The 12985-nt window shown below is 39.4% G+C and overlaps 1 protein-coding gene across 2 annotated transcripts in view; it reads right to left on the minus strand.

Moving 5' to 3' along the window:
• The window catches only part of kcnd3 (potassium voltage-gated channel, Shal-related subfamily, member 3), a 136518-nt gene extending 125311 nt beyond the window's left edge, over positions 1 to 11207 (minus strand). Inside the window, exons 1-2 of one of the 2 annotated variants that reach the window (XM_027166579.2) lie at positions 10799 to 11207; positions 8429 to 9605 (exon numbers count right to left, since the gene is read on the minus strand). In XM_027166579.2, the coding sequence (XP_027022380.1) occupies positions 8429 to 9531 (1103 nt within the window). In that variant the 5' untranslated portion in view covers positions 9532 to 9605; positions 10799 to 11207. The remainder of the gene's footprint in view (positions 1 to 8428; positions 9606 to 10798) is intronic. The other variant, XM_027166576.2, reaches the window with a different exon arrangement.
• Between the last annotated feature and the right edge of the window lie 1778 nt (positions 11208 to 12985).

Below are 12985 nucleotides of genomic sequence, written 5' to 3' on the forward strand. Positions count from 1 at the left end.
CAGATTAACTACTGCACCACTAAACCTGTGCTTTGGACAGCAGGCACATTACATGTAAACATATAAACATAACACTTCATTCTTAGTTAAACTGAACCAATGGGTCAGAAACAGATATAGTGACAACTTGTTTGAAGCACTTTTCCATTTTGTATTAATGTTGAGATCTCCTTGTGATAGCACATATTATAGCACATATTTTCAATGGTGCTGATTCCAAATATGTGACACCCTCCACATCCTTATCAATCAAAGCTGACCCACCTAACATCAATGACAGCAATAATACTGCATTTACTGTGCTTCTTCTAGACAATTGGATTAGTATTGGCAGGAGACTGATCCTCCAGCAGCAGGTAGCCGTGAATAGCTTCGTGAATTCGTAGCTTTCTTGTCAAACTACTTGTGTGTCCTTATCTCATGTCATATGTCTGAGGTCAAATCGCTACTGAACCTTTAACTCAACATCTAAGAATGATTCATTCAACAACCCCCACCCCCCACCCCCACAGTTAATTGTTTTATTATTTTTGTGAGGAACTTCTCATTAAATAATTAGTAATTAATGGGGCTGTGACTACGATTCAATCTAATACTGACCTTAACCTCAGTAACCGCTTTCGTTGACAGCAAAAATGAGAGTTAAATAAATAGATAGATAGATAGATAGATAGATAGATAGATAGATAGATAGATAGATAGATAGATAGATAGATAGATAGATAGATAGATAGATAGAAGAAATAGATAGATAGATAGATAGAAGAAAACTTATGAATGTTTCGTCCTCACTAAGACATACAACACACACACACACACACACACACACACACACACACACACACACACACACACACACACACAAACACCTTTGATGGAAATATATGAAAGTGGAGGAGGAAGCATAAAAAGCACACACACACACACACACACACACACACACACACACACACACGGTTTTTACAGACTGCATTAATCCGGTTGAACACATTTCTAGAGTTTTTCACCCTCATCTCTGTCTCTCACTTTTATCTCTTACCCTTTATTCCTTTACTTCCCTGTGCTATCCCTCCTCCTATATTCCTGCTTTTCATGCTCCTTGGCGGTCCTTACGGTCAGTAACAGAGCGGCGTTTTCACATGAAATCGTGCCGCACACAAAACCATAATCCATCAGTCTGTTTCTGAGGAAAAGAAATAAATTAATAAAAAGCAGCAAAGTGCTCTATGGCATCAAATGAAAGCGAGAGAGGAGGATAAAAGGATATTATATCTGCTTCTCTCTAGTATTTGTAGGATTGCTGAAGCTCAAAGGAGAGATCTCTGTTTTTCTTAAAGGTCAGATGGGATGTGCAGCTCTGCCTAAAGGTCATCCCCATCTCATTACCAGCCCCATCTCATACCAACAGAACAAAACACGATCCCTCTCTCTCTTTCTGTCTGAATCGCTGTCTGTGTCTCTCTTTCAGTCTGTCTGTCTGTCTCTCTCTCTCTCTTTCATTCTGTTTGTCTGTCTCTCTCTCAGTCTGTCTCTCCCTCTCACTCTCTCTCCTTCTGCCTGTCTGTCTGTCTGTCTGTCTGTCTGTCTGTCTGTCTGTCTGTCTGTCTGTCTGTCTCTCTCTCTCTCTCTCTCTCTCTCTCTCTCTCTCTGGCTAAATGATATTTACCACCACACATTTTATTTATTTATTTATTACAAAAGCTTGCAGTCTCCCCGACTATCCTTCACAAACCACTGGGGATTCCCTGGATTTTACTCTAAGAATAAACTGGATTCCACACGTAATCTCCATTTACATGCATGTCACATGTAATCCGACATCAGATGTAATGCGCTTGTGAGTAGGATTTAGGATCAACACTGAAAGAGGTGTGTTCATCCTGTAATATTAGTAGTTAACGTCATACAGTATAGCAAAAACAAATATGTACAAAAATGTGTTACTGTTACAGTGTTACTTTTCATACTCTATGAGATGATAACAATAATATGCTTATAAGATAAAATTCTCCATGTCAGACTATACAATAAGGATAAATAATGATAGACACACAAAAAAAAAAACATAAAACCTATGCTTTTTATCAGACACCATGATCTATGCCGGTGCAGAAAATGAGGTCACCTAAACTGAGGCATTCTTAAATGTGAACTTGGGTAATAAGGATAATTTTTCTGCCCATTAACATATTTTGTTTAAGTTTCAACAATGGAACTACTCTATAAATAACCGTTCAATTCGTTTTATTTCCTCTTGTTGGCTTTTAAGCACGAATTGCAGCAGTGGTCCAAAACAATTTCTTACGCTGCCTGAACTTTCTAAAAGGTTGTCTTTGTTCACGATGGCATGAAATCAGCCACCAGTGAGCACATCACTGAATTCCTTGTCAATGTCTGATTTTTGTCTGTGACAGCTAAACTCAGGGAAAAGTTTAAAGCTGCGTATAAATCTGTGTACATCCTATTGTAGCAAAGTGACATGGGAAAGGGATGAAGATCTGAAGTTTAGTGGCTTAGTCTACAAAATGCAAATCATCCAAATATTACACATACATTCACACATACAGTGACTCGCAGCAACAAAGCAAATGGTGACTCATTGTCAGTGAGAGCTGGTGGCTTCTGGCAAACATTTGGTGACTATGTGGGTGTGTCCGGTTACAAAGTTTAGGAAAATATATCTTTATGTGAATATGGAGCGACTAGATGTGGTGACTACCAATGAGAGTGAAGACAGTAGCGTGCACTTAATCCGTGTTAAAGAGCACACTCTTCTCCTTCACCGTGTATAATATGGTGCATATATAAACTGGTGATTTTATCCCTCCAGAATGTTTCATTGCTGTCAGTTGGAATGCTAGTTTGCACTTCTATGGCAACCAGAACAAGGAACGCCTACAGATGACTTCATAATACAGCGACTTGGGACTTGCTGTGTAAAATCTCTATACATATGTACATACTATGACTAAACCTAAACAGACCGGTTTTGTATCTGCAAGACACACATTCTCTCAGTAAATTCCTCACTTGCTTTGCTTCTCTGATTTTTTTTTAATTCAAACTGATATCTCGGTCAAATTCTTATCATGTTGTTAAACTGTATGTAACAGTAGATTATCACGTAAAGCATACAAACTCAACAGACAGAGTATTATTTTGTTGTTTTATAGCAACTCAATCACAGCACTGAATACTGGAATGAGAAGGTGTTGAATTATTTTCTATGCCAGCACGGCTCTGGCAGCAGTTCTGTCTGTAACATAAATGCGGCTCACATTAATAGTATTTTAGTAACAGCTCATTCATGGGGAATGGCGGACATGCAGTAGTGATTAAGCTGAATTACAAATGGCCAAATATTATTATTATTAATAATAATAATAATAATAATAATAATAAGAAGAAGAAGAAGAAGAAGAAGAAGAAGAAGAAGAAGAAGTGTAAAAAAGTGTATAAACTTGTGAATAATTATTCATATTATATTGTTCTGTTAAGGAGACATTTATTTATCAATTATGGAAGGAGTCTCCAGTGTCAGTGCTTTGTTATGAGGACAGAGGAGTTTGCATGACAGAGCTGCTATAACATACTGCTAACCGGAGCTAAAATGTCTCACAGTCATGTTTTATTCTTTTCCAATTGTAATAACCTCACTGTCATGTTTTATTCTTTTCCCATTGTAATAACCTGCTATCTCCTATAGAAATCACAGGTCTTACATCTACATGCTTACAGGTATAAGGGACCCTGATTTAAGGAGTAATCTCTCACTCTTCCTCCAGCTGTCTGTATAGATTATTTTACAATGAATAATTAACTGAAATACAACAGAGCAAACAAGGATATCTCAATGACTCTGTATGCTGTGTGACATGTACAATCTAACTGCTATATTAGGTATATCAGTTCCACTCTCTTGCTCCATCTATCCCTCTGTTTCTCTCTCTTTTGTATCGTTTACGCCAGCACATGTTTAATTTACTGCTCGCTTGTTGGAAGTCATGCCTCTGTGTTTTGTCTTGACATGAGGGCTCGCTCTGTGCTTAAAACAAAGAATGAAGCAGAGAGAAAGCACAGAATACTAAGAAGAGGATAGCGATATACACAAAAAAGAGAGAAAAGAATGACAACACACAGATGTAGATGTGTACAATATGCTTAACATATTCGGGCAACTTGACAGGAAAAAAAAATCTTTAGTGGTATCAGAGGTACAGGCTCACCCAAGCTGGACAGTTGAACACCGGAAAAGACCAAAATGCAGGTATTATTGCGTCTCTGCCCATAATATCCTCAGATTCCTGCTTGTAGTTGACATGAGTGGAACTCAATGTGGTCTTCTGCTGTTCATTGAACAGTTCAATGTTTTGTGCTTGATGAGATCAAAAGTTCCCCATTCTGATGTTTGATGTGATCATCAAATTCCTGACCCATGATTATATGCACTGTACTGCTGGAACATGGTTGGCTAATTAGATAACTGCATGAACATACAGGCGGTCAGATGTTCCTAGTGGGTAGTGTGTGTATGTACTGTATATGATTATCATCCTCTTTAAAAGTTTCTAATGCAAGTCATTAGTGAATGTTTTGTTCTTGTTCACAGCGTCTTCATTTTGTTGCACTGTATTTTCTTTCGTTTTTCCGCTGTTACCACATACTGTGTGTTCTTTACGCTGAAAAGCTTGTGTGTCATTCATATACACACTAAATACCTAAAAAGGATCGTTCTACAGACACACAGACGGTGGCTCAGTGTGTAGCGTGGAACGAGTTGGAATCAGAACGAGTCACGCAATAGTTACAGCAACAAGGTGAGTCACATCACCACGCAATGAGTTTAGTGTGTATATGTTTAAACATGGGATTGTGTGAAATGTATTTTTTCTAGTGTATAAGGAGTAGGATGGTTATGTCTCTGCTACAGATCACAGAGAATTACATGATTTCAGACTGCCTGTCCATCCATCTGTCCCTCTGAGATCTGTTTAGCACAGATTCTAAAGAATGTGTGGTTGAAGGTTTGTAGAATTTTACATAGAATTATCATTAATAACAACAGTTAAAATGATTAGATTTTTAAATTAATCAAATAGTGTCGAAGTCACTGCAAGGTCAAATATCTGAAAGGCATCAAAGACCATTTAAAAAATATATATATATTTTAATGGTTTAAAGCAATGAATAATAAAAAAATATAAAAAAATTTAATTACTCTGCCTGTCACTAGTGCCCAGGCTACTGAATTGTCTGCCCCCGTTGTTATGGTAACTCTGATCATACAAAATGCATGCATTCCGTTCAGATTACATGCAACATGCATGAGAACTTTGAGTCACTTCACTGAATTTAGAGTAAATATAAATAGTTAATTCTGAACGACAAAAGAAATCTTCCATGCACGCACAACTGCTGTGAGCTTTAAGAGACACTAAAAACTAATCTGTTAAATTGAGACACTGATCAATGAGTCAGCTTCACGTCTGTAACAAACTACAGACGTGCAATATCAGTACCAATGAATATGCCTCTTGGTTTACTTTTCAAAGCAGCATCTGTGAACTGTGTAAAGCAAACTTCTGCTACTACACAAATGAGCTTAGCGGTGCATTTACAATAAATAAATCAGGGGATCTCATTCACTTGACATTCATTAACTACTTGTACTTGATGAGCATTGATCAACAGTGAAAAATGCAGTGTGTGCTCTGAATGTAAATTAGTTGTAAAGAAAATTGAAGAAATTGGTTTCAGTTACAAGGAAAACCCAGGCATCATGGCTAAGTTGTAAAGCAGCTTGTTACAGTATGTTGTTTATTCACTATGATGCACATACGCCTTAAAAAAGGAGGTCATAAGCATCATCCTAATATCAAGAATCAGTCCGGTGTAGGCAGCACTGTGGGTCTGTTTTATTACTTGGCCATGATTTCTGCTCTTTAAACCTTTTCGAGAGAGGACACCAATGATGAGCAAGAGCTGCAGATACACAGATAAGTCGCAGTAAGATTTATTTTAAGTGCGTCTTCCTGTTTGCCTTAACGGCTGACGTTATGACCTGCAGAGATTCAGGAATTCCTAAGCAGCTTTGGTCTAGCCTTTCAGTATTTGGCAATGTGTGACCTTCTAAATCAGTGAATACAATCTGTTTTTGTCTGAACAGACATTTTCAGATGTCTCTCCCTCCTCTATTATAGACTCTCAAACAGCTTGGAAATATCCTAGTGGTTTCCATTTGTCAGCAGACGCTGTGGAGCATGTTGTTAGTCACAACAACACAGCCCTAAAGTATGCTTTATTGATGAGGAGTGCACAGTCTTCTGCAGCACACACACACACACACACACACACACACACACACACACACACACACACACACACACACACACACAAACACACACTAATAGTTCATATGCAAGTTATAATGTTTTCGTATTCAAAAATGAACAATCACACTATTAAAGTAATCCACCATTAAATTCCCCCTAAAGGACCTGCATTTTAATCTTAATGATTAACGTGTGATCTTCAGAGGCATCCAATATTTACTGTGTAATGAATTCTGTTGACTTATATTCCTGCATTACCCACAATGCCTGCTCGTAGCAGTGCCTAAGGGATTTAGCTCTTGCTTCATCTCCACCTATACAGACCAATACAGTAGTGTTTCAATCCTTTAGTCTGTCCGGCTTTCTCTCCCCTCCACATATGTACACTTTGCTCAAAAAAAGATTGCGTTATAAAAGCTTCAACTTTCATGCTAATGGATTACTTGGTCAAACACTCCTAAAACACTCGAGTTTAGCTAGAAATTCTCGGGATAGAATTGTAGAGATTCCCTTCAAAAACTTGCAAATTAAGTAAGCTGGAAAGAGGCTTCAGACTGTATACTTTGTCATCCCCACAACAAAATATTAAGGTAAGAATATACCAATAGTAACAAACACTCAGGCTAACCTTAGCCAGAGAGTTTATAGCAAATAACATTGTGTTGTTGCTAATGAAGGTCATGTTGCTGTCTCGCTGAACGGCTAAATGTAAACAATGCTCCTGTAGATGCGAGAACCAAACCAGAGAACTATTTCAAAACTATGTCAAATCCCTGAAAGTAGCCCATAGTTCTGTACCTCACTGTAAAGCTGCAATGCATCTACAATTTGAGTCCAATGTTTTGACTCCACTAGATTCCACATTAACAGGACAGTGAGCATCGCTGAAAAGAGAATGGAGAATGGTGAATGAGAAACAAAGCTCTTGCTCTTTTGTTTTTAAGAGATCTTTTATTAATTTTTTCCCTACTAAGTACAATTGTAACTAGTAATGGCCCCATCAGCACGGAACGCAACTGCCAACTTGCCACGAGAATAGAAAAAAATTACAGCACCAACCAACCAAAATCTTTACGCAATTCTGTCCCAAGAATTCCTAGCTAAATATTTTTTGCATGTCAGAGTGGACCTTTCTTTTAAGCACATTTGATTGTGACATTGAAAACTGCACCTTTGCATATATAACACCCACAAACACACACCCACACACACAAACTCGTGTATACACAGCTGATGACCCAGTTACGTGTTTTACTGCTTCAACATTTCAGAGGCAGCAATAATCTGTCATGACTCATATCCTCACTCATAAAAGCTAACACCTCAATTATTCACTCATAAACCAATAATCTTAATTAATCCAGCACTCTCATAAAACCTATCATCCTGCAGAGTGTATCTGGGACTCTCATTCTCTCTCTCTCTCTCTCTCTCTCTCTCTCTCTCTCTCTCTCCCTCTCTCTCTCCTTTTTCTTTGTTGAGCCACTTAAGAGTCACAGGCCATAAAGCAGAACATACCATGACATAAAGAAATTATTGAGTTCTGCCTACTGCTTGTTTTAATGTAGGAGATGCTTAAGCATGGCATTCAGCTTGTTTCACTCCACTTACAATATTAATTGGAAGATGAATGACAATAAATAAAGTCAGCCCAAAGGCAACAAGTTAACTACAAGCTCACATCTGCGCACCACTGCTACATTTCAGAGTTATATAAGAACATAACTCAGATACAGTCAGATACAGGTGCTAGTTAGTGAAGACAGAATTCAATGTTTATATAAGGAGAGTTTAAATCATGTTTATACAAGAGGACCAATGACATCAACAGCCTGAAGGGTAGCTGAATCAGAAGGACATGCATTAAAATGATAGATTATATATAAGACTGATTGGTAAATAGATTCTTAAATACCCCTTCCCTGCAGACTGACTCTTCATTGATGAACCGTTTACAGACAATACATCCAGGGCCAGTGCAATATTAAATGTTCAGTTTTTGTTTCCTATGGTCTAGAGGAACAAGGCATTTGGCAACAAAACTTTTGCAAACAGTCGGAACCCAAACACCAACTGTTAAAACAAGCACAACTTACCCCAGTGTGGTCATGGTGACGATCGTGTACCAGAAGGAGGCCGGGATGCTAGTGAACTTGCTAGAGGCGGAGCCTTTCTCAGCATAGAACATAACAGTGGCAAAGATGATGATTGCCATGGTGAGGGAGAAGAGCAGGAAGCCAAGCTCAGAGGCACAACTCTTCAGCGTGTAGCCCAGGATGCGCAGGCCCTGGGAGTGGCGTGAGAACTTGAAGATGCGGAAGACGCGGAAGACTCGCAGTGTGACAAAGGCACCACTCACATCCTCATTGTTGGTCATAACCAGGCCAATGTAGTAGGGCAGGATAGCCACAACATCAATGATGCTCATCACAGAGCGCATGAATCTGTAGCGACTTGGTGCAGCAAACAACCGCATCAAATATTCCACGGTGAAGATCATGACACATGCTGTGTCCATGCAGAAAAATGCTACCGTGTAGCGTTCTCCGCAAGGTATGTCCCGCTGGTTGGGTGTAGAGCCACACGGTACAGTCTCCACCACATTGGTAATGACAGACACGGCGATAAAAAAGCCAGTGACATAGTAGAAAACCAGGGCCATGGTGCTGGTATGCGGGTTCTCAAAGGCACGCCACATGGTCTCACGAAAAGTCATATGTGGCAATTTGCTGTCCTTGCTGTCCTCAAGGTCATCCATTAGGCGCTCAGCGTTCTCACGTTTGCGGTCCTTGTATTCTTCGTAACAGCAGTCGCTGATGATCTCAGGGATGATCCCAAAGAAGGCTAGCTCTTCATCGTAAGCTGATATGCACTCATAGCGTGGATAATGCAACTTGCCAGTACGATAAAAGTTCAGGATGCTGCGGAACACGTCAGGGTCACGATCAAAGAAGTACTCACGAGTCTCTTCATTGAAAAAGAACTCTTTCTCAGAGCTGCCAAGCAGGGTATCAGGAAAACGGTCCAGGGTGTTGCGCCACGTTTGGAAACGACGGCCACTGACGTTTAGGATAATGAGCTCGTCCTGCCTTTTGTTCATGTCAGGTGGAGCAACCGGCATGGGCAAATTGGCCACGGGCATCCAGCCAATGGCCGCTGCCCGGGCAAAGGGGAGCCAGGCCGCAACGCCTGCAGCCATGGTTACTCCGTCTGGGGGTGAGGGGAATAGGTCAAGCACCTTCACAACCAGCTTGACTTCAGATCAGACACCATCTACAGAAACATGAAAGCAGAAAGTGCCAGTGTGAGGAAGTGAATCTGAAAAGATATGGATTAAGCACTGAAAAATACAGCACAGAACTAGGGGGAGAATGCACTGAGGTGGGAGTAGAATGAGAGGAGGCAGGGCAAGAAGGGGAAACAGAAAACATAAGACAGGAGTGAGGAATCGAGAAGAAGTTGAAGAGAGTGAAAGGGCAAAAAGCAGAATGGAAAGGCAGAGCAGACAATAAATATGTGTGTGAGTGTGTGTGTGTGTGTGAGAGAGAGAGAGAGAGAGAGAGAGAGAGAGAGAGAGAGAGAGAGAGAGAGAGAGAGAGAGAGAGAGAGAGCACCAGAATAAAGAGACAGAGGGAAAAAAGAAGAAAGAGGTAAAAGAAATCAGAGAAGAGGAAAGTGAATGGAATAAGGGATGGAATGGAACACATGGAAAAGAAACAGAGATTGTTAGAGGATCAAAACTACAGGATAAAACAGATATTCTTACAGTTTCTGCCCAAATGTAAATGTCTAATCAGGATGAAACTTTCCTAACATCTATTAGATACATCCGATAATGGCTTTAAAGTATTAAACAATTTGCATAAATTACTGAAAGAGAAATAGACCAAACTAGGTAGGATGAGGTCAATTAGCACAGAAGCTAACCTACTGCTCTGAGTAACCTAGAAGGCTACAGCTCCCTGATTTCTTCACACAGACAGAGAAAATAAAATGTCAAGGGTTTAAGGCGTTGATGGGCGTTTTACTGCTGATTAAAATGGGATTAAATGTGAGCGTGTTATACTTAAAATGAATCACGAGGGTAACATTTTGCTCTCATTTGCTCACTAAGCCATTGTTCAGTGCCATAAGGAGCAGACCTGCTAAAGTCTAGGCAGCTCTCAGACCTGTTGATTTCCACTACTGAAACAAATACATGTCATAATAAAGCAAACAACACAATTATGTTAGGTTTGGATTCACATTTATGTCTGTCAAACATTTCCAATATGAAAGATAAATGTGTTCAAAATAAATAGTGGGACAAGAAGACTTTAATATTTTGAAACTATGGCGAATACGGAGAAAAACACTGTGCTCGGGTCAGTACATGCTATTTATTTGAGATGAGCAGAATAAAATAACATACAATAGTTTCTGCTTTAACGGTGGAGAATTAAATACAGTATACAAATTTTACTTACCAGCGAAAATAAATAAACTTTCTACTCAAGCATCTCCGCACCCTGAACACTTGGTTAAAGTGGTCGTTTCACCTTTAGAAAGTAAATAAAAATCATCAGAAAGAAAGAGCCTTAATGGTGAAATGAAGTAGTGTCCAAGGTTTCGCTTAGGATAAAAGAAATACTCGCGATATCAAGGTTTAGAGACAAGTGAAAGCTTCACTCCTGCATCCGCCGCGTCTTTGTTGACATTCCGCGCGTTTAAAAAGCCGAGTATCCGAGCGCGTGCATTTGCTTCGCGGAGAGAAGCAGCGCAGCGCACGAGCTCTTTCCGCGATTTCCGCAGGATGCTCAGATAGACAGAGGTGGTATACGCTCGCGCTCGCGCTCCTTCTCTCTCTCTCTCTCTCTCTCTCTCTCTCTCTCTCTCTCTCTCTCTCTCTCTCTCTCTCTCTCTCTCTCTCTCTCTCTCTCTCTCTCTCTCTCTCTCTCGACGCGATGCTGGAAAAGCGCGAGACGCTCCGTGGCAGCAGCTGCTTACTTTCTTTCTCTCCGCGCATCATTTCACTTCTCTTTCATTGATCGGGCTTCTAGAAAATAATGGAATAATTAACGACATTAAAAAAAATAAATCGCATTCCATATTTAAAACGCAACCGTAAATAAAACCGTCCAAAAGTATGGAAGAAGAGAAGAGAAAAAAAAAGAGAAGAGAAAAAAAAAATGCAATTGTCATGAATGGGCTGAAACTGAGAGATATTGCTTTGTCTAATGCTGATGCTGCATTACAGGACTATATCCTTCCTCTCTAACTTTTTTAGTCTTCCTTCTGACTTAACATTTGAGATCAGGTTAAATTCCTTGTGGAGTTTCGCACTTATTGCTCTTGTCCTTGTTCCTCTCATTTTCTACAAACATGGCAGTAGGTGGACTTGAGTGTGTCCACGGTGCCCTCTGATGGATCACCTTCACATCCTGGGTGTGTTCCTTTATTTTATAGTATAGGCTTCAGATCCACTGTAACCCTGTCCAAGGTGAAGTGGACACTGAAGATAAGTCAATAAGTTCATTCATTTTTGACAAGCTGAAATTGCATATTAGTTACATAATCACATATGGAAAATATGTGCAATGTATGTGATCGTTCTGCTAGAAACAGTTATAATAATAATAATAATAATAATAATAATAATAATAATAATAATAATAGAACATATATTTTTGTATGGTGTGTATGTGTGTGTTATTCTAGGGGAAATGTGGTAGAAGCTAGAGTAAATAAATCCTCATAACTTTAGAAATATTTAATATAGTTATTCAACTATTCAGCACATAAGATGAAATATGTGCAATCATCAATATTTAATGCATATACACACCCACACACACATGCACAATTTTAAATCGACAGATTCTTATTTGGTTATACACCATGGACCCCTGGGGATTTCTAGAGCCCACTTTAAGAAGCACTGCACTATAGGATGTCTGGAGCAATAAATCAGTGTCATCATGCTCCTTAAATGAATCAAAGTCTGAAAAGTGCAGAAGAAAAAATAAACCACCAAAAAAACCTGAAATTTTTTTTCCTCCCAGCTTGTGTGCAATTACAATATTGAGGCTCCTAGCTATGGACATTCAGTGAGGTGAATTATCTGGTAAATGATGAGAATTATGAGATCTCAGATGCATACAAGTCTACTCTATACAAATTATACTTCTCTTTTCAAACTATTCAAATGTTATGAGCAGACTTTTGTTTCATACTGTGAACAGTGCCGACATATTCACTGCTACACCAAGCAATGCAAACTTTAATTAATTCAGTGGGGACTGCATGTGCTCATCCTGTTGCTGAAAGTCCTGAGGAATACTAATGACCCTAGGCAAGTTGTCACGGCATGCACATTGAAGATCCTGAACCTTCTCTAACTTTTTACCCCTAGTCCTGACATTTGTCTAGATACACAACTCTAAAGTGGCATATTTTATTCTAATTAAAAAAAGGTCCGATTGGATGTTGAAACTTAAGACACTGGAGCAGAAACTGGACCACTGGGTGTCACTTATTTTGCCGTTGGGAAATAGTCCTTGCTCGAATCCATTATATTTGACTATTTTGGATTCCACTGAAGAACACATAATGACCAGAACCTACTAATAAGCTGTGTATATCAAAGGAAAGCTAGAGGCAAGTGGCTGTAAATG

The sequence above is a fragment of the Tachysurus fulvidraco genome, chromosome 14 (assembly GCF_022655615.1).
Source record: "Tachysurus fulvidraco isolate hzauxx_2018 chromosome 14, HZAU_PFXX_2.0, whole genome shotgun sequence".
Classification (NCBI taxonomy): domain Eukaryota; kingdom Metazoa; phylum Chordata; class Actinopteri; order Siluriformes; family Bagridae; genus Tachysurus; species Tachysurus fulvidraco.